Source organism: Labeo rohita, chromosome 1 (assembly GCF_022985175.1).
Source record: "Labeo rohita strain BAU-BD-2019 chromosome 1, IGBB_LRoh.1.0, whole genome shotgun sequence".
Classification (NCBI taxonomy): domain Eukaryota; kingdom Metazoa; phylum Chordata; class Actinopteri; order Cypriniformes; family Cyprinidae; genus Labeo; species Labeo rohita.
The window spans coordinates 35764136-35792052 of NC_066869.1; the positions used below are offsets into that span (position 1 = coordinate 35764136).

At 35.7% G+C, this 27917-nt stretch overlaps 1 protein-coding gene across 1 annotated transcript in view; it reads left to right on the forward strand.

Annotated features, from left to right (window-relative positions):
- The window catches only part of tll1 (tolloid-like 1), a 47191-nt gene extending 24873 nt beyond the window's left edge, over positions 1-22318 (forward strand). The window contains exons 10-22 of the mRNA XM_051114810.1: positions 1170-1285; positions 1482-1584; positions 1708-1824; positions 3494-3639; positions 4247-4442; positions 4531-4656; positions 5607-5767; positions 5913-6093; positions 9977-10102; positions 14102-14229; positions 15812-16025; positions 16365-16615; positions 17875-22318. Of these exons, the coding sequence (XP_050970767.1) occupies positions 1170-1285; positions 1482-1584; positions 1708-1824; positions 3494-3639; positions 4247-4442; positions 4531-4656; positions 5607-5767; positions 5913-6093; positions 9977-10102; positions 14102-14229; positions 15812-16025; positions 16365-16615; positions 17875-18009 (2000 nt within the window). The 3' untranslated portion in view covers positions 18010-22318. The remainder of the gene's footprint in view (positions 1-1169; positions 1286-1481; positions 1585-1707; positions 1825-3493; positions 3640-4246; positions 4443-4530; positions 4657-5606; positions 5768-5912; positions 6094-9976; positions 10103-14101; positions 14230-15811; positions 16026-16364; positions 16616-17874) is intronic.
- The last annotated feature ends 5599 nt before the right edge of the window (positions 22319-27917 follow it).

The window sequence follows — 27917 nt, forward strand, 5'->3', positions numbered from 1 at the left end:
AGACAAAGCTCTTTCTTCCACAGTATTCACTGTCTGTGACAAAATTTGTGAACTGAATGCCCACTTTTATTGGACAGTTTGCCAAAAAGGAGTATTACCCAGCCATTTTGTTTTAATAAAACACAAAGTGAGAAGTTAAACAGAACTGTTTTCCCTTTAAGGTAGGTCTTTTCAATTATCAAAGAAGCTCATAAGGACAAAAGTATAATAAACGTTTTATAAAAGTAGCCCAAATGACTTTTTTTGGTCATTTTTGGTTCTTGACTGTGTAAATCATCATTTGCTTTCATTTGTATGGAAAATGCAGCTTGCCTAACATCTGCTTTTAAGTTTTGGGTGTAAAAGAAAAATAGATAGACATCAATGACATGGTAAATGAAGTACATAATAGTAAAGTAAATGATGACAATTTTCATTGTAAGTTTTGGAAGCTACTGTTGTACATCCAAAGTTCCTGTGCTGTTACATGCAGGTTATGAGTCAAAGTTTTGTCTAAAATAGGGGTGACTGTCTCCACCCAAGCCAAAGATAACAGCTTATCTACTGCAGAACTCTGCATTGGATTGTTGTGTGATTTGTGACTACGTCTTTATGTTTTCTTGAAATTGACACTCAAAAGCACCTCCATTCGCAATCACTTTCCAATGAGCTGTGATGAGAAACAGAGGCCTCTCAGACAAATGTTTGGCCGACCGCTACATCACTAATTGGGAGGAACATTTGGCAAATGCAAGCAGATGATTTGGCTTCTCTTGAACAGAGAATCTGCTCCCCTATCCTGCACTGTTTGGCTCCTGAGATCTCATTAGAACAGTCAATAGATCTTTGTTACTTCATTGTGTGTGTATATGTTTCCTGCACTGCTATTTAGTGGTGGCACTCCGCCACTGCGGAGTATACGGTGCTACGATACAAGAATTTTTAGCTGAGTTGTGAACATCTTTCTATTGTGTTGTCTTCCCGGCTGCATGAAAGAACAAACACACTGCACGTCCAGTGTAGTCCGATTCATGAGTGAGTGACTCTTTTGAGTTGGCTCTTTTGATGAATTGGTCAAAAAGACTCAGTCAAACAAATCATTCACTGAATCTTATGAAGAGGTTACTAAGTTAACATCTAATTAATAATAAATGCTCATTGATCATGTTATTGTGTTGGTCTCTTTCCAGCATGTGGTGAAACATTACAGGACTCGGTGGGGAATTTCTCATCTCCAGGATATCCTAATGGATACCCATCATATACACACTGTGTGTGGAGGATCTCCGTCACACCTGGGGAGAAGGTAAAACACTTCTGTGTGTTAAGTGTGTAACTTTACAAAGGTTCATTGCACTGAGCTGCTTGTCTGTATCTGCAATTTTTAATCCATTTCTTCCTGTAATTGTCTTCACTGTGAGGTTGTAGATAAAGATACGCTGATCCAATGTGTGAAATTTGACGTATATGACAGCTGCATGTGTCTGCGTGCTCCATTTCAGATAGTGTTGAACTTCACCACTATGGACCTCTACAAGAGCAGCCTGTGCTGGTATGACTACATTGAAGTTCGTGACGGATACTGGAGGAAGGCGCCATTGCTGGGTACATACGTGCTGGTGGATTCACTAGGATTAATTAAGCAATAATATGTATTTCCAGTGCAATGCATGCTTGTGTTGCAGTATTATTTATTGTGCATGTTTGTGTGTGTGTGTATCTGTGCAGGTCGATTTTGTGGTGATAAAATTCCAGAAGTGTTGGTCTCTACAGACAGTCGGATGTGGATTGAATTCCGCAGTAGCAGCAACTGGGTTGGAAAGGGATTTGCAGCAGTCTATGAAGGTGTGTGTGTGTTACACTTGTGACAATATCAGATTTCCACTACAAGATTATCATGGACAAATGATGATAAAATTATTGTGATGTCTGTAGGCATTTTTTGGGGGGAAAAAAGCTTTGGTGTTTTTTTTTTGTTTTTTTTTGTTTTTTTTGGCTAATGTATCACACACAGGAAACATGTGTAGGCAAGTGTAGAGAGTTCGTACCAATAACACTTGGTCTTTTTTTGCAGAACCCAGAAATTCCATTCTTTTCTGGTTTATCATAGGTCTAAACCAGCATTAAAGTAGTACAATGTGGCTTTAATATATATATATATATGAAACATTTTTTCCGCCACTGAATCTAAAATAAAAAAAGGTAATTGCAACTTGCAATCTCGAAATTCAGACTTTTTTTTTCCAGAATTGCATGATACAAACTAGCAATTCTGACTTTTTCCTCAGAATTGTGCCATATAAACTCACAATTGCAAGTTATAAAGTCAGAATTGCAAGATATAAACTTTTTTCTCAGAATTTCAACTTTATTTTTCAGAATTGCAAGATATAAACTCACAGTTCTGACTTATTTCTCAGAATTGCGATTTTATTTTTATTTTTATTTTTTATTTTTTATTTTTTATTTTATTTCATAGAACTGGGAGATATAAACTCGCACTTCTGACTTTTTTCTCAGAATCACGACTGTTACTTAGAATTGCGAGATATAAACTCGCACTTCTGACTTTTTTCTCAGAATTTCGACTTTATTTTTCAGAATTGCGAGATATAAACTCAGAGTTCTGACTTATTTCTCAGAATTGTGACTTTATTTCTTAGATTTGGGAGATATAAACTCGCACTTCTGACTTTTTTCTCAGAATCACGACTGTCACTTAGAATTGCGAGATATAAACTCGCACTTCTTACTTTTTTTCTCTGAATTTTGACTTTATTTCTTTGAATTGCCAGGTATAAACTTGCATTTCTGACTTTTTTCTCAGAATCACGACTGTTTCTTAGAATTGCAAGATGTAAACTCATACTTCTGACTTTTTTCTCAGAATTGCGACTTGCGAGAACATATCAGTTTTTTTTCTTCTCAAAATTGGACTCTATAACTCATCATTGTGAGTTTATATCTCACAATTCTGAGAAAAAAAGTGAGATATCGCATTTGTGAGAAAAAAGTCAGAATTGCGAAATACAAACCCGCATTTGCAAGAAAAAAGGTCAGAATTTCAAGTTTTTATCTCGCAATTCGGACTTTTCGCAATTGCGAGTTTATATCCTGCTATCTGACTTTATAACTCACAATTGTGAGCTTATATCACACAATTCTGAGAAAAAAGTAGAATTGTGAGTTTATATCTTGCAATTCTGACTTTATAACTCACATGCAATTTTGAGAAAATAAATCAGAATTGCCAGTTATAAAGTCAGGACTGCAAGGTTTTTTCTCAAAATTGCAAGTAATAAACTTGAAATTGCAGGTTTAAATCTTAATTCTGAGGAATTATTATATTACGCAATTCTGGAAAAAAAAAGTCGCAATTACCTTTGTTTTTTTTACATTTATTTTTGTTCAGTGGCAGAAACAGGCTTCCATTAATTGGACACAAATATAAATATTTCCAGTGCCAAAGTAAAAATCGAATTCTCTCTTTCTCTCTTTACTATGTGTCTGGCAGCAATATGTGGAGGGGAGATCAGTAAAGACTCTGGACAGATTCAGTCTCCAAACTATCCAGACGACTACCGTCCATCTAAGGAATGTGTGTGGAGGATCACAGTGTCTGAGGGCTACAGTGTGGGCTTGAGCTTTCAGGTCTTTGAGGTGAGGTTGTTGTCTCCTCTCTTTTGGCTGTATTCTCTTTATGTATTTCCAGTGAAGTTCTGTTTTCATTTTTGCCTTTCTTTTCTTTTCCCTTGTCTTTTCTTTCTGAGAAGGAGAGAAAATAAGGCTAGTTGTTGCTATTTACATGTGTGCTGTTTAAAGTTAGACTTACGTTTATATTTATGATATACACACAAATCGACACACCCCTTGTCAAATTGAATTTCCTATAAGACTGCATGAGTGTGAGGCCAAAAGACAGGCATGTTTTATTATTTACACTAAAACGTCTGAATGTTGTTACAAGTCATACCGTAAGTATGTGTGCAGACCATTGTGTGTGTCAGTAGGTCAAAGGTGTTGAATTGTTCAGAGGGAATGAAAACACACTCTCTGCCTTTGCATACACACATTCACACTTTCTTTTGCACGCATACAGTCAGTAAAGAGCAGGACATGTACCAGACCTAAGAGCCTAGCATATAACATACACAGAGACGCCTGAGATCCTGTTTTTATTGGATTGTTTCCTAGGCACTAACACCTAAGGTGCTATAGACATGCTGATGCCATTAACACATACTGTATTGTGCCTGTGTTTGTGCAGATCGAGAGGCATGACAGCTGTGCATATGACTACCTAGAAGTCAGAGATGGACTGTCTGAGAACAGCCCTCTGATTGGTCGATTCTGCGGCTATGATAAACCTGAAGACATCCGTTCCACCTCCAACACCCTCTGGATGAAATTTGTCTCTGATGGGACGGTGAATAAAGCAGGCTTTGCTGCAAACTTCTTCAAAGGTACGCACACATGTAGCAAAATATTGCTGATCAAATGGTGATGAGTTGGCCCTTGTCCATTCAACTAATGTCTGTCTTATTAAAACAGAGGAAGACGAGTGTCTGAAGCCAGATAATGGAGGCTGTGAACAGAGATGTGTTAACACATTAGGAAGCTTCAAATGCGCCTGTGATCCTGGATACGAACTGGCCCCAGACAAGAAGAGCTGTGAAGGTAAGAGAATGTTTGTGTGTGAATGCACTGCACACAGGTGCATCCGTCTGCCTGACTCAAACATGCTCAGCGGATACTCAAGCCAAACTGAATGCTTCAGGAAAACATCAGCAGTCAACAGGAAAACAACAGGAACAAACAGCACTTAGACCACACTCGCTTCTCCGAAACCATATGATTTCTGTCATTAATAAAGTACAATGTGTTGTGGTTAGGCAAAAATAACACAAAAACCATCAAAGACGTGTGCTAAAGTTGCTGTTTAATTCAAAGCTTATTAGTCTGTATACTACCAGAGTATTGAAGACAGAATTTTTCGCTGCTGTGTTTTTAAAGCTTTGTTCTAACAAGGGTTGTATCAACATTTGCATCAAATTAGTTTACACTGAATTAAAAATTATTAAACACTATATAGATACATAACCAACACTAATTAAAAAAGTAGTGCTAAATAAAATAAAAGTTTTTGTGTACATAATATATGTGTGTGTACTGTGTATATTATAGGTATTTACATACATAATTATATTCATATAATTTATAGTATATATAAATATATTTAATATATAAACATAACATTTTTCTTAAATATATATTATATTTAAGTATATTTATATATATATTATATTATAAATATAATATTATATTATAAATATATATATATTATAAATATTGCATATGTATATATTTATATATAGATAATAAATATACACATACACACACATATATTTTATACACAAAAACTTTTATTTTGGATGCGATTAATCGTTGCCCAGCATTAAAAAATCTAACAAAATGACAAAAACACATAAATTTACTAAAACTTAACAAAAATTAAAATGAAAACAGAACATATAAAAATAAATCTAATTCAAACTATTAAATAAAAACTATCATAGCATCTTAGTGATATTAAAATAACACTGGTTCTTACTCGTTTTCTCTTTCAGCTGCATGTGGTGGTTTGCTGACTAAGTTGAATGGCACAATTACAACCCCAGGCTGGCCTAAGGAATATCCTCCTAATAAGAACTGTGTGTGGCAAGTGGTGGCTCCCACTCAGTACCGCATATCCATGCAGTTTGAAACCTTTGAACTAGAGGGAAATGAGGTGAGACTCTCTAACTGTGTGTGTGCATGTACAGTATGTGCCAGTGTTGGAGAGTGTGCTTTTGTTTGTATAGGTAGATACACAAACCGACAGACAGAAAGCTGGATGTTTATCAGTGTATTATTTGTGTATTTTATTTGTGCAGGTGTGCAAGTATGACTATGTTGAAGTGCGGAGCGGCTTGTCATCAGACTCAAAGCTTCATGGGAAATACTGCGGTACGGAGGTTCCCGAGGTCATCACCTCCCAGTACAACAACATGCGAATCGAGTTCAAATCCGACAACACGGTCTCCAAAAAAGGCTTCAAAGCTCATTTCTTCTCCGGTAAGACCACCGTGTCAGCGCTTTTCATTTGAAATGGAGATTTGGAGGTCTTTAGCTATGTTTTGACACCTCCACCCAAGCTCGCTTGTATACATGAACTTCATAATGTAAATTTCGAAAGCTTTGCCGAGGTAAAAAGCCTCCCTCTCTCTCTCACGCGACTGTATTGTGAGAATTTTTGTGGGTTTGGTTATAAACGTTCCTTGTTGGAATCCAAACACTAGATTCTGGACTTAAGCACAGTTATGGTTTTAATCTATTTGGATGTGTGATTGTAAACTCAGGCACGTTAATGTGCATTGACGATGTAATTTGTAAATGAAAAGTGCACTGAAACTTTAAATGTGTGTGAATGAGGGCATTCTCTTCCACAGACAGGCCAGCTCGCTGCAAAGAGCGCCTCTTTATATATTTGTCCTGCCAGGACGTTGATAATGATGTGCCAGATTTGATTGGCCAGCAGGTCATGTCAAGGCGTGTTTCAGGTACAGCCTTCTCTCCCCTGATTGATTTTTGGGAATGGATTTGCCCTCACATCTGAGGTGCCTTTAAGAATCCATTCATCTTCTTGGAAACTGGGCTCTGTCTCTATGGCAACAAATGTCCCGTCCTTTTGGGTCAGCAGCATTTGTTGAACTTGCATGATAATAAGATTGTGTAACTTTCTTGCAAATGGTTAAATATTATTTGCAGCCATTTTTATTGTACTGAAGAGCTCACAAACTAGCAATAAATGAAAGAAGCAATATATGTTGAAGATTCATGTGACAGTATTATAATACTCGTATGCATTGTAGACTACAATAGAAGTATTAGTTTGGGTATAAATATGTTTTTAATATCTGCTGATAATAAATCAGAAGTAGATAGCCCAGTCAGTTTCATGAAACAAGCACATCAGTTGTGAACGATTCATCCCCCATGCAGTGAATCCCTGTTTTTATTATTATTTCATACTACACCCATGAGATCCAGAATATACAAGAAGACTCAAATTGGTTGGCAAAGGTACAAAGAAAAAAAAAGAGATTTTCTGATTCCTGAAGATAAACCAAATAAACAACAAAATTGTGATTAAAACTAGTTAATCTCTTTGACAAGGGGATAGCAACATTAAGATTAAAAATTCATATTTTATTTATTATTTTAAATTATATTATGATTACCCTGTTGAAAAAACAGCATTTGCTGGTTAGGTATGTTTTGAAGCATGGTAGCTGGTTTAAGATGGCTTAAGATGGTCCTTAGTTGGCCATGAGTTGGTTTAAGATGGTCCAACTCAGGACTATCTTAAGGACCAGCTTAGGACTATCTGAAGGACCAGTTTAAATCAGCTCATGACAAACTAAGCTCAAGATCAGCTTATAACCAGCTCAGGACTATCTTAAACCAGTATATTACCAACTAAGGACCAGTTTAAACCATCTCATGACTAACTAGGGACCAGCCGGTCCTGAGCTCAGGATCAGCTTATAACCAGGACTATCTTAAACCAGCTTATGACCAACTAAGGCTCAGTTTAAACCAGCTCAAGAGTACCTAAGGACCAGCCGGTCCTGAGCTCAGGTTTAGCTTGTAACCATTTTAGGAATATCTTAAACCAGCTTATGACCAACTATGGACCAGTTTAACTAGCTCATGACTTACTAAGGACCAGCTGGGACTGAGCTCAGGTCTAGCTTATAACCAGTTTTGACCAACAAAGGACCAGTTTAAACAAGTTCATGACTAACTAAGGACCATCTCAAGACTATCTTAAACCAGCTTATGACCAAGTAAGGCCCAGTTTAAACCAACTCAAGACTAACTTAGGACCAGCTGGTCCTGAGCTCAGGTTTAGCTTGTAACCAGCTCAGGAATTTCTTAAATCAGCTTATGACCAACTAAGGACCAGTTTAACCAGCTCATGACTTACTAAGGGCCAACTGGTCCTGAGCTCAGGACTAGCTTATAACCAGCTTATGACCAACTAAAGACAAGTTTAAACAAGCTCATGACTAACTAACGACCAGCTGGTCCTGAGCTCAGGATTATCTTATAATCAGATCAGGACTATCTTAAACCAGCATGTGACCAACTAAGGCTCAGTTTAAACCAGCTCAAGGCTAAGGACCAGCTTGTCCTGAGCTCAGGATCAGTTTATAACCAGCTCAGGACTATCTTAAACCAGTTAATGACCAACTAAGGACCAGTTTAAACTATCTCAAACCAGTTACCATGCTTCAAAACATACCTAACCAGAATATGCTTTTTTAAACAGGGTAATATTACATTCTATTACATTCTACACGTATTAAGGTGCTATAAGTGATTTTACCATCAATTAATCTAATAACCATAAATCTGAATTCATAAGAGACAGATTATTCATGTTTAAAAAATCACAAAACTTATTATGCTTATTATATTAAGCTAAAACACAAACAGTATCTGCTATTTTATGATTCATCTGTTTGTATTTGGATCTTCTGGATATATTTGTCCTGCACAAATGAATGTTTGGCGCACACACATGGTGAATGAGTCTCACTGTATCTGGGTGAGACAGAGAATAAGCTCAACTCTCAGTGAGTTATATTAGCGTCAGTCTCATTGTCTGGAAGTCCCTGAGGTTGGATTTTTGCTGGCCCAGTGCCGGCAGACTTAGGGAGGTCCCCAGAGCTCTCCCACACACTCCTAATCTGTATGAGTGTGTACTGAGCCGAATGAGAGCGCTGAACTGGAAACAGTGAAAGAGCTGATTCATTTCTTGCATATGTGGAAGAAGCAAGATTCTTATACGGCGGACCTTAAAAGTTCATTTCTTTGGAGTAGGGTTGATTTTTAAGAAGCATACTGTGGCATTTTATGATCAAGCATTCATTTTTAAGAAAAAAAAAGATCTTTTGTACAAAAAGGGTGCTATTCACTGTGTCATGTGCACACTAACAGCAGGAAATGGTTAGAGCCATAATACATGCTTTGAAAACAGCATTAATTATGAAAAATGTGTGGTAACCCACAAAGACTTGGGTCTCTTTTGCTCTCTCTCCATCTGTCATTCGTTGGGTTTGTATGATGAATATGCTGGTGGTTTTGAGCAGTGGTTGAAGTGTGATAATTAGCTAAACCTGAGACTTCCAGGGAAATAACAGCTTTCATGAAGCTTCTGACTCATGGGACACTGGGGGCGAAGAGATGCGCAATGGGAGAAAAACAACATAAGGAATCATTGACTGTTTCTGAGCTTGCAACTATTAAGTGACACGTTTAGTTTGCACTTATCAGACACACAGACTAAATATTCTATCACTTTTTCTTAATCGCTTAGCACATACAGTATGATTCTCTCCTGCCTTTCTTGTTTTAAAACGGGAAAATCGGGCAGTCATGTCCAGTGATATTGTTTTTGTGCCAAATTAACTGCAGATAATAGTACATCTAAAATAAATGCTTCTATAATGAGCCTAATTTACATAAAATGAAGGTGTGGTTGTGCTACAAAAATGGCAATGGCTTTATTTACATTTAGCATTTTAGTTCATGCACCATGTGGTTAAATGGATTGTGCCTGGTTACCGAAGAAGGTGCAGGTTTTTGTGGTGAAATATCACAGATAAAAGTGATATTCTTTCGTCTTTTCTCACTGTTCTTCTTAAGATTTTCCTCCTTCTCTTTTGGCTAATGAACTGTTACAGGCATTTAACCTCAGTCGCTCACTGTAATTGTTCTTAGAAAAATGAATAACAAAATCAGACTCCAGATTTCAGAATTTATCATTGCACTGAAGAGCACATTGTCATATTGCTTTCATATCTCAATCAAAGGATTTGGTTGAATCTCATGTTGTCCTTCTGCTTCAGATGAGCTAACAATTTATCGCCCTCTTCTTCTTTTGTTACAGATAAAGATGAATGTTCAAAGGATAACGGTGGATGCCAGCATGAGTGTATCAACACTATTGGCAGCTATGTGTGCCAGTGCCGCAACGGCTTTATTCTGCATGAGAACAAACACGACTGCAAAGAAGGTATGTACAGGTACTCGCAAAAGAATAATAGTGGCTAAAAATAGATAAGTGAGGGTAGTCATCTAGCAGTGGCGCTTCTAGCGTGTGTAAGCATGTTGATTCATACTACATTCTGCTGAGGACAAGTAAAAACCCACAAACAGCAAAAAACCATGCAACCTTCTCCGTATTTAAGATGCAGAGCAATATCATTTTTGTACTGGTCTTCTGGCAGGTTTTTCTCATTTTGTCAATTAAGATTTGACTAAGATTTCAATCTGATCTTAACATCTCAAATGGGATTATTGTGTGAACCTGTCACAATATAATGCATGCTTTGAAGAAATTTTGTTATGAAGAATGGGGGAGTTGCACTGGAACAAACCTACAGTGCACAACAAAGCATAGTTGATAATTTCTCATCCGAAGAGGCAGTTTACACAGGGGTCTTAAAGGCATAGAACCCAAAAAACAACCCTGTTTATACAGTCAGAGTGAGGGCAGATACATTTAAGACAGACAAACTTTAAAAAAAAAACATTTAATCTAATAATTTTGCAATAGAACTCTGTTTGTGCTGTTGACAGCTCCATTATAAATACAATGAATGAGGTGACCAAACTTAAAGCGTTAAAGTAAACGCTAAAACAGTTGTCCTCCAGATCTCTGCACATGCTGAAGCATTTAGATGGTCTGTTAGAGTCAAACAGTGTCTCCCACTAAACCTTGCCTTTCACACAAGCACTGTCAACCTCCAGAGCAGCTCTGCCCTGCAGGCCTTTTAACATTTTTGTGGGCTTTGGAAACTTTAAAGCAGTGTGTGTGTTTCTCTTTGAAAAGAAAAACAGCTAAACCTGAGGAGAGGAGGATAGGGATATTACCCTTTAAGCTCTAGAGTCAGGGTCAAGAAGTTAAACCAGCGGCATCCTGGAATACACACACACACTGACACAACATACTTACTCACTCAGTCTTTACTGTCTCTTCAAGGCTAGCAGAGTTGACTCTGATTTTAAACATCTGGAGTTTCACAAAGCTTCAAAGTCTTAATCCTGCTTCTGTTTTCATTTTCCTTTATGCATGTGTGTAAGATGTGTATTTCTTACAAGTCTCTCAGTAGCAGCACTAGACCAGCTTTACTAGTTGCATGTACAAGTATTACTAGTGTATTTACACAAGAGTGAAGAGGGATATTGCACCTTTAATGATGGTACTGTAAAATGAATGATTTTGTTTTGTCCAGTGAAACCAGAGAGGAGAAGAGCAACACAGATAGCCTATGGGCTGATATAACACACTTAGAGGATATAGAGTATGACCTAGAAACACACACAAAACTCCTTTCAAGTCACCCTAAGTATTCACATTCAAACATGTGCACACCAACAGCATTTGAAGCAGCCACAGTGTTTGAGAAGCATGTGTGTATGTGTGTGCATGTGTGAGTGTGAACACCAGAGGCAGAACACTGAAATACCTTTGTTCACTAATGCACACTGACCTGATTTTGAGAGGGAAGAATAGAGGCTTAACCAGACTTAGTGTGTGTGTGTGTGTGTAGTGTGATAGAGGCAATACTGTACATGATACAGTGGGGTCCAAAAGTCTGATACCACCTTTAAATCTGGAAACAAGAAGTTTTAGAAATTCATGAAATAAACTAAAATAAATTTAATGATTATTTATTTTATATAAAGTCAAGAAAAACAATTAGAGTTCTGAACATCTAGGTCACTAATCAAATAAGCAATTTGTGTCATTGATCATGTGTACTCTTGTACAAAAGGTCAGAAGCTTCCTTTAAAGCACATGATCTTGGAACATTCTCAAGTCATGCTGGATAAGATGAAAATCAGGTTATACACAAACTTCAGTTCATATATTTCTCATATATTTTGAGTGGAATTGTCAGTAAAACGTAAGGCAGTGAAAGTTTATTTAAAGTGCACATTTAATTCAAAGTGATTTACATAAAAATAAAAAAGTAATAAAATAATAAAAAGGTTTATTAAAAAGCTGTACAATAACAACTACTCAAAAATAAAGAATAAATTGATTGAAAAGAAATTAAAATTGCATAAATTAAATTAATATGAGAGACAAACAAAAAAAAAAGGCTTAAAGACAAAATTGTGACAGAGAAACTCAAAGTCATGTACATTAATCAGTTCAACTTTTCACAGTGAACACCACCAGTCTCTTTTGATCTAAAGTAACATTTTGAAATATTTTAATGATTTCAAATAACTGTTTTCTATTTGATTATATTTCAAAATGTAATTTATTCTTGTGATTTTAAAGCTGAATTTTTAGCATCATTACTCCAGTCACATGATCCTTCAGAAATCACTCTAATATTCTGACTTGAGTAGATTTTTTTTCAAAATTTCTTTGATGAATAGAAAGTTCACAACAACAGCATTTATCTGAAATAGAAATCTTTAACGTTATAAATATACATTATAACATTATAAATGTCTTTAGCATCACTTTTGATCAATTTAAAGCATCCTTGATAAATAAAAAAAATCTTTATAATTTCTTTTGTACCATAAAATGACTCCAAGCTTTTGAATGTATTATATAGTATATGTATAACATATAGTGTATAATGTTACACACTTTTTTTTCAGATAAATGCTGATAATAATAATAATGATGATGTTTCTTGAACAGCAAATCAGCATATTATAATGATTTCTGAAGGATCATGTGACACTGAAGACAGGAGTAATCATGCTGAAAATATAGCTTTGATCACAGGAATAAATTACATGTTAAAATATATTCAAACAGAAAGCAGTTATTTTAAATAGTAAAAATATTTCAAAATTTTACTGCTTTTGCTGTATTTTGATCAAATAAATATAGGCTTGGTGAGCAGAAGAGAAAAATCATACTGTTCAAAAACTGGTAGTGTATACAATGTGTAGTGCAAAATACAAACAGTTTCACTAGTGTTCTCAGACTTTGGTCCAATCTGTATGTGGACACAGAGAAAGCAACAGCAGGTCAGATTATTATTAGTCATAAATGTTAGATAACAATTAGCAAGAGAGGTGCGCACCCATTCTAACAAACATGTATACTGTACTCTTTTGGTAAAAATGTTTGTCTGACCTGGTTTCTTGGGGTCACAGCAGGTTTACTGACAGTGTGGATCTCGCTGTAATCACTTGTCATTGTGCACATACTCATGCAGACACATTTTGCCAAAAATTTTGTAGTAGAATGAGTGAGGGTAGGTTAAAGAAGGCTAGTTTCTTGTAAAAGAGATCTACCCTAGCTTACCGGAAAGGTGAGTCTCAGGTAAACCCATGCGCCCAGGTAAACATACTAAAGGTTAAGCATTTTCTAATGATGTTTCTGTGATGTGCACACTTCACAACCAAGGCAAAGTTCAAAGTATTAGTTGCTAGTCTTCATTTAGACAAATGTGTCTGTGACATAACAGTGTTTTGACTCACAGTGGACTTTTTTCACGTGTGAAAACAATGTAATGACGTGATGTGGTGATGATAACAGCATAATCTAAATCTTTTCTGAATCTTTTTAGTGTTATAGTTTTATAGCACTATACTTGTGTTATATTACCTTGGCATGAAATTTCTGAAAACTAATTGACCCTTTAAGATTTTTTAATTTGGTATTGGAGCAAATAGGAATTATATATATATATATATATATATATATATACACACACACACACACACATATATATATATATATATATATATATATTTGTTGTAGTCTACCTGACTATGATGACTTTTGCTTCTGAGAACCCTGGAAATGGAAATTTGTTCAATTCAGTTATTGAATGATAAACATTCAAACTGCACAACACTATATTAAAATCCACAGAATTCTAAAGATTTTCCCCCAAAACAGATAAGATTTTGCTGGATGCACTTCTGGGTCATTGTTATCTAAACTCTATACTCTACTTGCGTGTTATTATTATGCTGCATCGCTGTTTCTAATGATCTTTACCCTCTTCACCCCATACTTGTTTATCAGCTGAGTGTGAGCACAAGATTCACAGCACAAGTGGAACCATCAGCAGTCCCAACTGGCCTGACAAATACCCCAGCAGGAAGGAGTGCACGTGGGACATCACCGCCACCCCTGGCCACCGGGTCAAGATTGTGAGTCTTTATATAATTTGGTGCTATAAATTTACATGTGTTACACAACATTTACATTAAACACAAACATCTCCTTAACCTTTACACTCAGTACAAACGTCTCACAAAACAAGCACACAGACCTCTACGGTCACTGACCCGAGCAGAGACAGACACACACACACACACACACACACACACACACACATGTAATCCTATTGTGTTCCTCTCATGTTCAAAAGCAAATAATCTTAAATCACACATAAACACGAACACACATATAATCTCCTCTCAAACGAACAAACACGTGACCATGCAGACATTTACACGTGCATCAAAACCTCTCAAACATGCTCAACATACAAGTAACCCAAGATATCTAATAAATTCAGTTCACAGATTTGAACGTATTAACAAACATTTTAGCAGAAAGCTATGGCAGGGGTTTAGAGGCTGACCTCAGTGTCTCCCACTTTTCTCTGGATCTGACTTCTAAGACGTCGTTTTAGATCTAAAGTGATTCTAAATGGCCTTCATCTCTCAGAAAGCAAGTGAAGTCACAAAAAGGAGGTTTTTATTGTTTGTTTGGATGAGGTTGAAGTGTTTTTGGATTGATTGTTTTAGGGTCCATTAGATTTAATATATCATTTTGGCATTAACATTTGAAGTTCTCATTATACTGTACATTTGTAGAGTAACTTTATCACCATGCTTTTCTTTTTATTGCTCTGTCTGTTTAGCAGTAACAGCTGGCTTTTTACATAATGATAATGTTGTAAACACTAAAGATACAACTTTAAAACATGTAATTCAAACTCATGCAGTGGTTCAGGGATTTGCGGATGCTCCAACACAATCCAGTTTGAAGTTTTGTTAGGGCAAGCCAGTTCACTCAGTGGCCATCTTGGCAACGCCCTTAAGCTGCGATTTTCGGTTTAGCCCCACAATGAACCTATTCCCACAGAAAGCTCTACAGAATTGAAACACCCATCATTCACACATCTTGACCCGTGCATGTTTGTTTAGTAAATATTTTGGCAAATTTGTTAAGTGCTTCAAAGAATTACTTAACAAAGGCTGCATTGATTTGCTTAATGTTTTTGGTGGAAACAGTGATGCATTTTTCAGAATTCTTTGATGAATAGGATTGTTTTTTGTAACAATGCAAATCAAATTCTGCATCACTGCAGAATAAAAGTATTATTTTTTAAATGAATGACCCCAAACTTTCAAAAAGTAGTGTATCTTTTCAATAATGTTTTAGTATTGTTTTGTATTTTTAACAGTTATTCAGTTTATTCAAACGTAACTGTTTTTTATTTAGTCCTGCTAATATGCATGAACAATTTAGAATACAAAAAACAAACAAGGCTTCTATAAAAAGTTAGTTGTCTCTTTTAACTGAAACTTGAGATTTGCAATGAAAACTGGCTTGTCGCAGTTGCAGCCAAATATGTTTATCTGCTTCTTAAAAATGTCAGATGTGTCCAGCTTTTAGCTCAGGAGGTCAAACTGTTGTTTGGCTAGAATTGATGTGTCAGTGACTGCTGCTAAATTCTTGCCTCCTAATGATTTTTCCTCTGTTGTGTCTTTGTATTTCTAGTCTTTCAATGAGTTTGAAATTGAGCAGCACCAAGAATGTGCATATGATCACCTGGAGGCCTTTGACGGCGACTCGGACAAAACGCCTATCCTGAGCCGTCTATGTGGCAGTAAGATTCCAGAACCGCTCATTTCCACAGGCAACAAGATGTACCTGCGCTTCATCTCCGACGCCTCAGTGCAAAGGAAAGGCTTTCAGGCCACTCATTCCACCGGTAACTACCTTGTCATTATTTTTATTTTTTGCATGTATAGCACTTGGATAAGATCTGATTCAAGTGTTCGCAGAAGCAATTCTAATGTCATGCTGACAGTTTAACAGATCCCTCTAGTGGATCATTACTGCATTGCATGGTGACTACAGTCCCTGAAGTGTTGCCTTCTCATTTGACTTGTCCGCCCACCTGCGTTATTGTTTCTTATTACAGTCAACTTATAATAGAAGAGACATATTTGTCAGTTATTACAAATGGTAACATGAACATAATTGAGCAGAACTGTTACTAATCGGATGTAGGGTGATCAACAGTATATGTGTGTGTCTTTGTGTATAGAATGTGGTGGTAGGCTGAAAGCAGAAGCGCGGCAGAAGAACCTGTATTCTCATGCTCAGTTTGGGGATAATAACTACCCCGGCCACACCGACTGCGAGTGGCTCATAACGGCAGAGTCGGGTTACGGCATCGAGCTCACCTTCACCACCTTTGAGGTAGAGGAGGAGGCCGACTGCGGGTACGACTACATCGAACTTTACGATGGCTATGACACCGGAGCGCACAAACTCGGACGCTTTTGTGGATCTGGGGTATGTGTGATAATGATGAGTTTAGGATTTTCTTTGAGGTCAGTTAGGGTCAAAAGTTTACATCCCCCTTTCAGAATCTGCAAAATGTTAATTATTTTAGCAAAATAAGAGGGATCATACAAAATGCATGTTAGTGTTTATTTAGTACTGACCTGAATAAGATATTTTACATAAAAGATGTTTACATATAGTCCAGTTGAATTTATAAAAATGACTCCGTTCAAAAGTTTACATCCCCTTGATTCTTAATTCTGTGTTCTTACCTGAATGATCCACAGCTGTGTTTTTTTTTGTTTAGTGATAGTTGTTCATGAGTCCCTTGATTGTCCTGAACAGTTAAACTGCTTTGCTGTTCCTCAGAAAAATCTATCAGGTCCCACAAATTCTTTGGTTTTCCAGCATTTTTGTGTATTTGAATTCTTTCCAGCAATGGATGTATGATTTTGAGATCCATTTTTTCACACTGAGGACAACTGAGGGACTCATATGTAACTATTACAGAACGTTTAAACACTCACTGATGATCCAGGAAGAAACATGATGCATTAAAAGCCGGGGGATGAAAAATTTTTGAATTTAAAGATCAGGGTAAATTTATTTTGTCTTCTGGGAAACATGTAAGTATCTTCTGTAGCTTCTAAAGGGGACTACTAAATGAAAAATATGATATTTAAGCAAAACAAGAAAAATGTACACATCTCAGTTTGGTTCACAAGTTTTCACCCCCGGCTCTTAATGCAACGTGTTTCCTTCTGGAGTATCAGTGAGCGTTTGAACCTTCTGTAATAGTTGCATATGAGTCCCTCAGTTGTCTTTAGTGTGAAAAGATGGATCTTAAAATCATACAGTCATTGTTGGAAAGGGTTTAAATACACAAAAATGCTGGAAAACCAAAGAATTTGTGGGACCTGAAGGATTTTTCTGAAGAACAGCAGGCAGTTTAACCGTTCAGGACAAACATGATCTCATAAACAACTATCGCTAAACAAAAAAACACAGCTGTGGATTATTCAGGTAAGAACACAATATAAAGAATCAAGGGGATGTAAACTTTTGAACCAGATGATTTTTATAAATGTGAAATATCTTATTCAGGTGAGTACTAAATAAACAACAACATGCATTTTGTATGATCCCTCTTATTTTGGTCAAATAATTAACACTTTTAATGATTCTTAAAGAGGGATGTAAAATTTTGACCTTAACTGTATTATAAAGCTTCTTATATTTCTTCAACTAACCCCCCTCTCTCTGTTTAGCCTCGTGAGGAGCTTTACTCTGCTGGCGAATCTGTGTTGATTCATTTCCACTCCGATGACACAATCAGTAAGAAAGGCTTCCATATCCGCTACACTAGCACAAAGTTTCAGGAGGCGCTACACACACGCAAGTAACATCTCCCCCCGAGAGACTCCAGAGAGACTAAATACAGGGATGAAATGTTTCAACAAGGAGAAACAGACTCCTGAAAACTATTGAGATTGATTCATGTCAATCAGAAACCCTGCCGTGATGTGTTTCCTGCATTGCATTTGCCTCTTTATGTTCAGCCACTATGGAAGTGCTGTCATATTGACCCTAAACACTAATCAGCTGCTCTTATGTGTGGGATAGCTCCGCCCACTGGAGTGGTATCCTGCGTTCTCTGACTGGACCGGTGTAGTAAATCAACCCCTGGAAAAAAAAAAAAAAACACACACACACACACACACACACACTCATACCCAAAAACTTTTTGTTGGCTCTCCATTCAGATAAGCCAGTTATATATAGAGTTGCACACTGAAACTAAGAGACGATGACAATAAGACAAGGACCTGCTATTGTGTGTGTGCTCATATTGCTCTGGATAGCATGGACAGTTTAGCTGCTGATGCCACACCACACTGTACCTCAACTAAAATATGTGTGTATGTGGATGTGTGTGTTTGAGAGAGAGAGGCCTTCAAATACCAGCCTGAACTCATTCAGATGTTTTTAAAATGATGTGGTTGTAATTTTACAATTATTCTGTTAGCTTTATGGCAAAACCCATTCTCAGAAGTGCGAAAGTAAATATGTAGCCCTATTTAACAATAAGCTTCCTTACATACATGTAGCCCATTGTTTACGCTGTGACGAACAGAATTTGATGCAAGTGGTTAGAATTACAAAGCTGTTTTAAGGCAGTGGGTCTTATTCACAAAGCGTGCGTGACGTCTGCAACCATTTTCGCAAGCAAATCATGATTCACCTTTCACTCTAAATGTATTCTATAAAAACCACATGCTCTGGGTGGCCTTATAATCATGTTAGGGTGAAATGTTATACATAGATGTTTAATCTTAAAGGAAACCCTGGGTATTAAGACTTATATGGCTTAATATAACAGAAATTATGTCTCTTACTAAAGTATGTAGTAGAAAACCTGTGAAAGATTTATGTTTGGACTATGGGGGGGCGGCATTATTTCGATGACGTGAAATTGTTGCACTCGCTGAGCTACTGGTACTGCCTGTTGCTATATTTACCACAATACAACTCGGAAAATACAATACTGATATGACAGCTACCAGAAAGAGCAAACAGGTGGCAATGGATATAAACGCAGGCTTGAACCAAATGCCGTACCATTGATTTTTCACCATGAGGAGTCACCCTGGATATTGAGTGAAATCCATGCTGAGAAACTCCTTCAGTGGCTGCGGCGTCATGACAAGCGTCGGCATGTTTACATCCTGCCAGGATGGCATCTAGCGTTTCTTGTCTCTGCCATTTGTAAGCTCTTTCAGTAGCTATGGTCTGCTAAAATCCACAAAGGCATCAGGGCTAAAGTGGAGAGAACAAAGACACAAGTCTTTAGTAAGTTTTACCCATCCAAAGGCATCTTCCCATTCTTTTCTCCTCTTCTTATCAACAGGAAAGCAGTGAAGATTTAGGCCCTGTTTACACTAGTGCGTTTTTACCCAATCTTTGTCTACACTGGCATTTTCACTGCAGTCCAGAAACGATCTCTGTCCACACTACACAACCGAAAACACATTTGTCACATGATCATTTATAATGAGCATGTCATTGTTTATTCGTAAAAGACATACAATGCAAATTTGGGCAGCAACTCCATCGTTTTCAAAAGTCTCCGTTTTGGTCCGTTTACACTGAAACACAACCCTTGAGTTTTCAAACCAAAACAGGGTCTGTAGTGTTTTTTTAAGTCTCCGTTTTCAAGGGTTGAAAACATCAGAGTAGTGTAAACGTCAGGCGTAACTGTACCAAAAGTTATGCATTTTTAATAGGGATGGGCGATATCTTATCGTTTGCGATATACCAGTAAAAATTTTCTCCACAATAAGAATTAGTCTTCCCATGATAATAACGATAAAGTCTAGTTGTTGGCATATTTCTGTGTGTGACAGTGCGACATGCTAAAGGCGGACGTGAAACTAGTATATCGCTAAATGAGGAGCTCCAATCTGGAACTGGTTTGGTTAAAAATCGATATGAGCCTTGAATAATGTTAACTGTACTAGTAGCAAGTGTTGACAAAGCATTATTGACATGCTTTTTCTCCAGATTAACTTCATAACATAGTTAAGTGTTTGAAATGACGCGAATTTTGCGATCAGACGTGGCGTCATATCACAGAATGAGGCAGAAATCGTACTATTCTATAGTATTATAAAGGCTATGCATTGCATTATATACTTGATCCTTATTAAAATACCCAAGATTGCTTGAAGAACACAGACAAAACCATATATTGTATCAATCGTATGTTTATTGTCTTTAAGTTTCCTCAGTAAAAATTCCTCTATCTGCATTTTATTCAGCTACAGCGACAACTGAGTGACTTCCGAATCAGAAAGAGCTTTATTGCCAAGTGTGTTTCAAACACAAGGAATTTGTCAAATTTAGGAGCTTCCAGTACAGAAAGTACAAACAATTTAATTCACAATCCAGTGAATTAAACAGTGTACTCAGTAATGCTCACAACACCCTATTTTGGGTAAAAATAGGAAAGATAATACTTTTCTTTAAAGAAACAGGATTTTCCTGAATTATCGTCATTGATATCGCTATCGCAGTAAATATTAGAAATTATTGTGATACATTTTTAAGCCCATATCGCCCATCGCTAGTTTTTAAAACGCAAATCGCACTAATGTAAATGTAGCCTTACATAATTTCTCTTGTTGCCCTTTGACTGACAATTACAACCAAAAGCTGTGCAATGTGGCATTCTTTCAGTATTTTATTTTCCAAAAAAAGTAGCAGCGGTAGCTCACAGTGCAACCATTTCACGCCATCAAAATAATGGCGCCCCCTATAGTTCAAAATATGTATAAAACAATGTGGATTTTTGAAAGATGCAAATCTTTCATGGGTTTTCTACAACATATTTCAGTAAGAGACAACCTTTATGTTATATTAAGCCATACAAGTCTCAAACATTTTTCATCATATACCATGAAAAGCAGCATTATAGCTCAAGCTGAGGGGTTTCTTTATATAACAATACAGATACATGTATGTATAGCTGTGTCGATTGTGTTTGAACTGGATTTGAGAGTGCCATTGCTCTAGGATCTTTCGGCTGTGCATGGAGATGGATTTGCTGTGTTTTATGCAAATAACCTTATTTAAAAATACTCAGTTAAGAGCAATTCAATTATAGGTGAATGAGACCCAGTGTCTTGTGCTTCATTCGTGAGCAGGCCCACAAGGAATCTGCACTGCAGTTACATTTACTATACAAAGTTTCTCGCCTTGTTTATTCACACTTTGGATTATTTTATAATGCTTTCAGCCATCAATAAGAGTGTTCCACACAATTTGTGATCTTGGACTACAAAACCAGTCATAAGGGTCAGTTTTTGGAAATTGGGATTTATACATCAACTGAATAAATAAGTCTGAGGGTGGAAAAAAAATATTAAGAAAATCGCATTTAAAGTCCAAATGAAGTTCTTGGCGATGCATATTACTAATCAAAAATTAGTTTTGCTATATTTACGTTAGGAAATTTACAAAGTATCTTCATGGAACATGATCTTTACTGATCTTTAAAGAAAAATCAACAATTTTGACACATACAGTGTATTTGTTGGCTATTGCTACAAATATACCCATGCTTATGACTGGTTTTGTGGTCCAGGGTAACACTTTATTTAGCAGATTTCCATACATTTTTTTTTAAATGTGAAAACATCTGCAGATTCCATCTGGGCCTTCTTAAGAATTGCAGAAAACGTAAAATTGTTTGAATTGTTTTGAATTGTTTTTGTGTGTGTGTATGAGAGAGAAAGCTGATAGAATATTCTCTAATTGTCTGTTGACGAAGCCAGTGGTTTACTCACTCTTCCAGTAACGCCTCCTGAAGAAGTGAACAATGAACATGATGTGAACAGGAAATGATGTCAAAAAGCCTTGCATAAGATGTCTGTTACAGCTGTGACAACTGACTACAACCACCTTAACCCTGTGCGCTTTATATGCACTTAACACAGAAAGACTGTATGGAACTGTGTGCTCTCCAATCATGGAAATGAAGCCGTGAGCAGTACCAGTGAAGATGAAAAAAACTCACAGAGCAAGGGAATGTTCTCTGTTGCTGTATTCCCAATGACAAGTTTTCCCTGCTTGGAAAAAAAAAGACAAAGCCGCTGTTGAAGGGAATTCCTACGGTGCTATTCAGTGTCTCAAAAAAAAAAAAAGAAACGACAGGTCCCATAAGGCAATGCTCCAGCCATTCAGTGAATGCGTTGGTGCCATGCTAGAATAATGTTGCTCATCAACACAGAACATTGACAAATTCTCACAGCATTGACGGCACTAGTGTTGTGGAGGAACAATTATTGCCTTAGAACCAAAATGTACATTGTTGCACATGATGTTTTTGTAGATAATTTTGTTTTTTGTTTTTTCAAATTATTATATTTTATTTGATATTAAGTTTAAAGAACTTGAACCTTTATGTTAAAAAAGAAATCTAAATGGACTGACCTGAAGCCGTCCCCTTCTGTCCAGTTACACACACACACACACACACTTGTCTGCATATATGCTTATACATGATCATGTGTGCACACACACACACGCACACACAAACTAATGTTACATTCTTAATGCTTTAAAGTCGACAGTAAGACTGTGTGAACTGTGACGTATGTGTGCATCTGTTGGTCTGTGTGTTATGCAGCACAGGTCATTTGACTCTGTTCTGACTCATGTATTTCTGTATGTGCCAAGCTCCTGTTGATTCCACTCTAGATGAACTATGAGAACTATGACGTTTGACAATGTGAAACATGATTTATTCACCTGTTATATCAGCAGCCTAATGATGAAGAAGGACTCTTCACTCTCAACAGTGATTAAACTCATGTCAGGTCAATTAAATGTATGGTCTCATTTGTTCTTACTGTCTTCTTCTCTTCTTGTACATTAGACACATTAGTAGTGTGTGGAGCTTTTGAAAGGCCAGTGGAAGATATATGTATATGTAGATAGGAAAATCAAAACTATTTTATATTTGAGCTGCTTCACAGCTGAACACTGTCTTAGCCTAAAAAATACTGAAGCAATTGCTATGGACACTTCTTGGCTGTTTTTCCTTTTAATTTTGTCCAAATGATTTATTATGCATACATAAATACACTGTACATAGCCTACATAAATACATACATAAATAAAGAAACACATACTCTACCAGTCAAAAGTTTTTGAACAGTAATATTTTTAATGTTTTTTAAAGAAGTCTCTTCTGCTCGTCAAACCTGCATTTATTTAAGCAAAAGCAGTAATATTGTGAAATATTTTTACTGTTTAAAATAACTGCTCTGTATCTGAATATATTTTAAAATGTAATTTACTCCTGTGATCAAAACCAAATTTTCAGCATCATTACTGCATTCTTCAGTGTCACATGATCCTTCAGAAATCATTGTAATATGCTGATTTGCTGTTCAAGAAACATGTATTATCCGATTATTATTAATATTTAAAACAGAGTACATTTTTTAGGATTATCTGATGAGTAGAAATGTCCAAAGATCAGCATTGATCTGAAATAAGAAGCTTTTGTACCATTATACACTTTACCATTTTAAAGCTTGGTCTTATTTTTATTTTATTTGTTATTTTTTGGAAATGATAGAAATTAATACTTCTATTTAGCAAGGTTGCTTTAAGTTGATCAAAAGTGATGATAAAGACATGTATAATGTTACAAAAGATTTCTGTTTCAAATAAATGCTGTTCTTCTGACCTTTCTATTATTTAAAAAAACCTGAAAAAAATCTACTCAGCTGTTTTTAACAATAATAATAATGTTTTTGAGGAGCAAATCAGAATATTAGTATGGTTTCTGAAGGATGGTGTGACTGGAGTAATAATGCTAAAAATGCAGCTTTGAAATCACAGGAAAAAATTAATTTTTGAAATATATTCAAATGGAAATCAGTTATTTTAAATACTAAAAATATTTCAGAATTTTATTGTTTTGCTGTACTTTTAAATTAAATTTTAGATTAAATAAATGCAGGCTTGGTAAGCAAAAGAGACTTCTTTAAAATACATTAAAATCAACTTTTCACTGGTATTGTACATAGTTGCAATTCAGGTTTAACATTTAATGTACATATCAAAATTAACTAAAAAAAATAAATAAATAAATAAAAATTAAACCCTCAAAACACAAGGGGGCGCTAACACTTACACTGTTACAGTTGTGGTCCATAACATACTATACTAACATATTCTCTGATAAGGTCTCTTTTTTAAAAATATGTAAATATGTGCTTTCATGTGTCTTGAAAAAGGTGGTTGATACAAGAGACTAAACTGGACTGAATTGTTGTCTGATATTAAATGTCATAACGTCCAGTGTTGGAAAATATCCAAACGTCATATTTAAGTAAAAATAAAAAGTAAAAGATGTCTTTATGGATGACTAAGTTAAAGTTAGAATTGCTAATTAAAAAAACTATTTAGGTAATTCTATTCAACTAACTGATATTAAAATTATACTGGAATATCAATAGATTTCATAATTAGCTTTCTAGTAACTCATGACATTTTTAAATAATTTATGTGCATGAATCGTGTTTTACATTGTAGGGATCACATGACATTAAACAATTATAAAACAATGCTGACCTATTGTCATTTTAAGATATGCCTATTTAAAATAACATCCCTGCTGAAAAAAAATAAAACAATAGAAACAATCACAGAAATTGTAATGGTTTCTACTATAAACACCATTGCAAGCATTACAAACCATAAACTTTAACCATTAAAACCATTCAAAATGGTTTCCTGTAGTGTGTTTTGGGACATATTCCACTAGGATTTAGTGGTTGTAACAAGGCACCATTACAGTTTCCATTAAAACTAATACAATTCCCATTATAACCAGTAAAACCATTACAAATTCTGTGATGCTTCTTACGGTTTTGTTTTTTTCTGCAGGGATGAATTATACTATGATTTTATTTTGTTAAATTATATTATCAGTGACCGTATTGCCCTGTAAATTACAACAGTTTTGATAAAGCCGGAATACACTTAAAACGTCTGCTAATCAAAGACCACCACCAGATGGCAGCACCCTCTTTAACATTAACACGAGGCCAAAATTGACTCTAGAACAAAATGAGTTAAACAAACGTTGTCAAAGTTTTGTATTTGTGACTTAAAATATCAGGTGAGTGTGGTCTGGAGTAGAATTTGAATTCTGAGCATAACAACACAAGAGACGTCAGTTCAACTGTGTATGAATCTTTCTATATTTTCCCTCCAGTGTGTGTTTGTATAACTATTTTAGTTTTTTAAGCTGTATTGATTGGATTGTGTTTGCTCTGTTGTCCTAGGTTTGAGGGATTCTTTCTTTCTCTTTCACCCTCATTCTTTCTGGGTAATTGCTCAGAGATAACATTGTGATTTTAATTGGATTTTCCCTCAGCACTAATAGGTCTCTTTTAATAGCTAGATTGGAGCCAACAGACCATTTTAGAAAAGAGTCACATTTGTTGTTGTTTTTTTAGTATCTCGTTAGTACAATAAGGCAGGGTCATAACCACTGTAGACATATAGGAATGACAGATCAATACGTTTGGATTTATATTCAGCCACCACTGTTTGTATCACTATGTTTGACAGCGTTGTGTTTTACACTGACTTTCTGTAGGTTATATTGTTACACCAATAGGTGGTGTCAAGTTACATTGAATCACTGACGAGTCATTGAATCACTCCACTGATTCATTTAAAACACTATTGACTCGTTGAGGTGATTGAATCTGCTTTGGCTTGGTTTGGTACTGTTTTCGTCTTCAGAAAAAAAAAATAGACAAAGTAACCGGCCAAAAATGTAAGTTACTCAGTATTAACTTGTTTATTAAACCGTTTTATATAACAATATCACACTTACAATCCTGCTTTTGGTCTGAATATGAACAGGACTGTTATGGCTTACAATAGCACTTGTGATGTTGTATAATAATTACATTTTTGTTTATAACCTTGAAAGCTCAAGCTACACGTTATTGTTCTAATGCTAATGTTATATATAGTGCTGTCAAATGATTAATCGCGATTAATCGCAATTAGTCGCATCCAAAAAAAGTTTTTGTTTACATAATATATGTATTTGTACTATTTTATGTATATATAACCACACACACATACAGTATATATTATGAAAATATTTACATGTATATACATTTATATATTATATTCTTACATTTTGTTATATGTAAATATTTGTAATATATATAAACATAACTATTTTTCTTAAATATACACATGCATGTCTTTGTATTTATAAATATACACAGTATACACATATATTATGTAACCAAAAACTTATTTTGAATGCGATTAATCACGATTAATCATTTGACAGCACTAGTTATATTTGTACAGTATGTAATTAACAGTATTTCCATTTTTTCATTCTGTCTGTCTTTCTCATTTTCCCTTTCTCCCCCATCTCTCTATTTGTGTCTGTCTGTGTCTGGTTGTTTCATTAGTTTGTATTGATGAATGGATCAGGAGATTTAAGTGGATGAGTTACATTGATCTGTTCAAAACACACACACACACACATACACGCGTCACCTCCATAAACAACACAGTTTCAGTGGAAAACAACCTCTGCTTTCCTCATCTCTCTCCTCTCTTCTCCTTTCCCCTCTCCCTCTCTCTCTCTCTCTGAGCACCTTCCTCTTTTTAATCATGATGATGATTACACTCTTTTTGTCTGCCAGTAAAAGCCTTTTATCACCCACCTCTCAGATAACTGGAAAGCCCCATTATTCCCACACAATCACACACAGTAATTCCAGGAAACACACGCTGATTCCCTGCACACACCTGTTGTGGTAGGTTTAGTTCTTCTGTTGCTATGCCGCATACCTAATTATTTTTCTACACTGTCAATTAATGGATTAACCTGCCTTGACAGACATGGAAAACCTGTCATTTTATTTTAAATGTTAGACTAATTAGAATAAATTTCCTGGTCCTTTGTTTTTTTTTTTTTAAATGTGGGTTGATATGATTATTACATGGGCTGCAGTTTCGGCACAGTTTTGAATTTAACAATCAACTCTCTTTCAGTTTGTGAGTGTGAACTGGATGTTAAATTGAAATTTAAATCAGAATAACAAGAAAAGAAAAATACAATTCAAAGAAATTCACACAACAGGAATTTCAGTAGTCATCAAGTTTTGTGAGATACACTCGCTCAGTCCATTTCGCTCTCATAATACTCTACATAACACAGTAAGCTTTTAGTACAGTAATATAAAAAGTTTTCAGTGAAGCAGTTCAATGTTCGTTCCTTACTAGATCTAGAGTGATGTTTTCAAGCTTCAAGTTCACTCCAGAATTAAAATATACTGATAATTTACTCACCCTATGTCATTCAAGATGTTTATGGCTTTCTTTTTTTAGTCGAAAAGATATTAATGTTTTTGAGGAAAACATTCCAGGATTTTTCTCCACATAGTGGACTTTAATGTGTAAATGAGTCGAAGGTCCAAACTGCAATTTCAATGCAGCTTCAAAGGGCTTTACAAGATCCCAGCCGAGGAATAAGAGTCTTATCTAGCGAAACGATCTGTCATTTTCTAAAAAGAAATACAAATTTATACACTTTTTAACAAAATATATACTTACTACTTCAAATATATTCTTAACCTCAAATATATACCTCACTTTTTAACCCCATATATATATTGGGGTGTATACAAAAAAACAGTCAGTAGTACAAATTACAATTTTTCCACCTACATGTGAAAATACTAAATATTATATC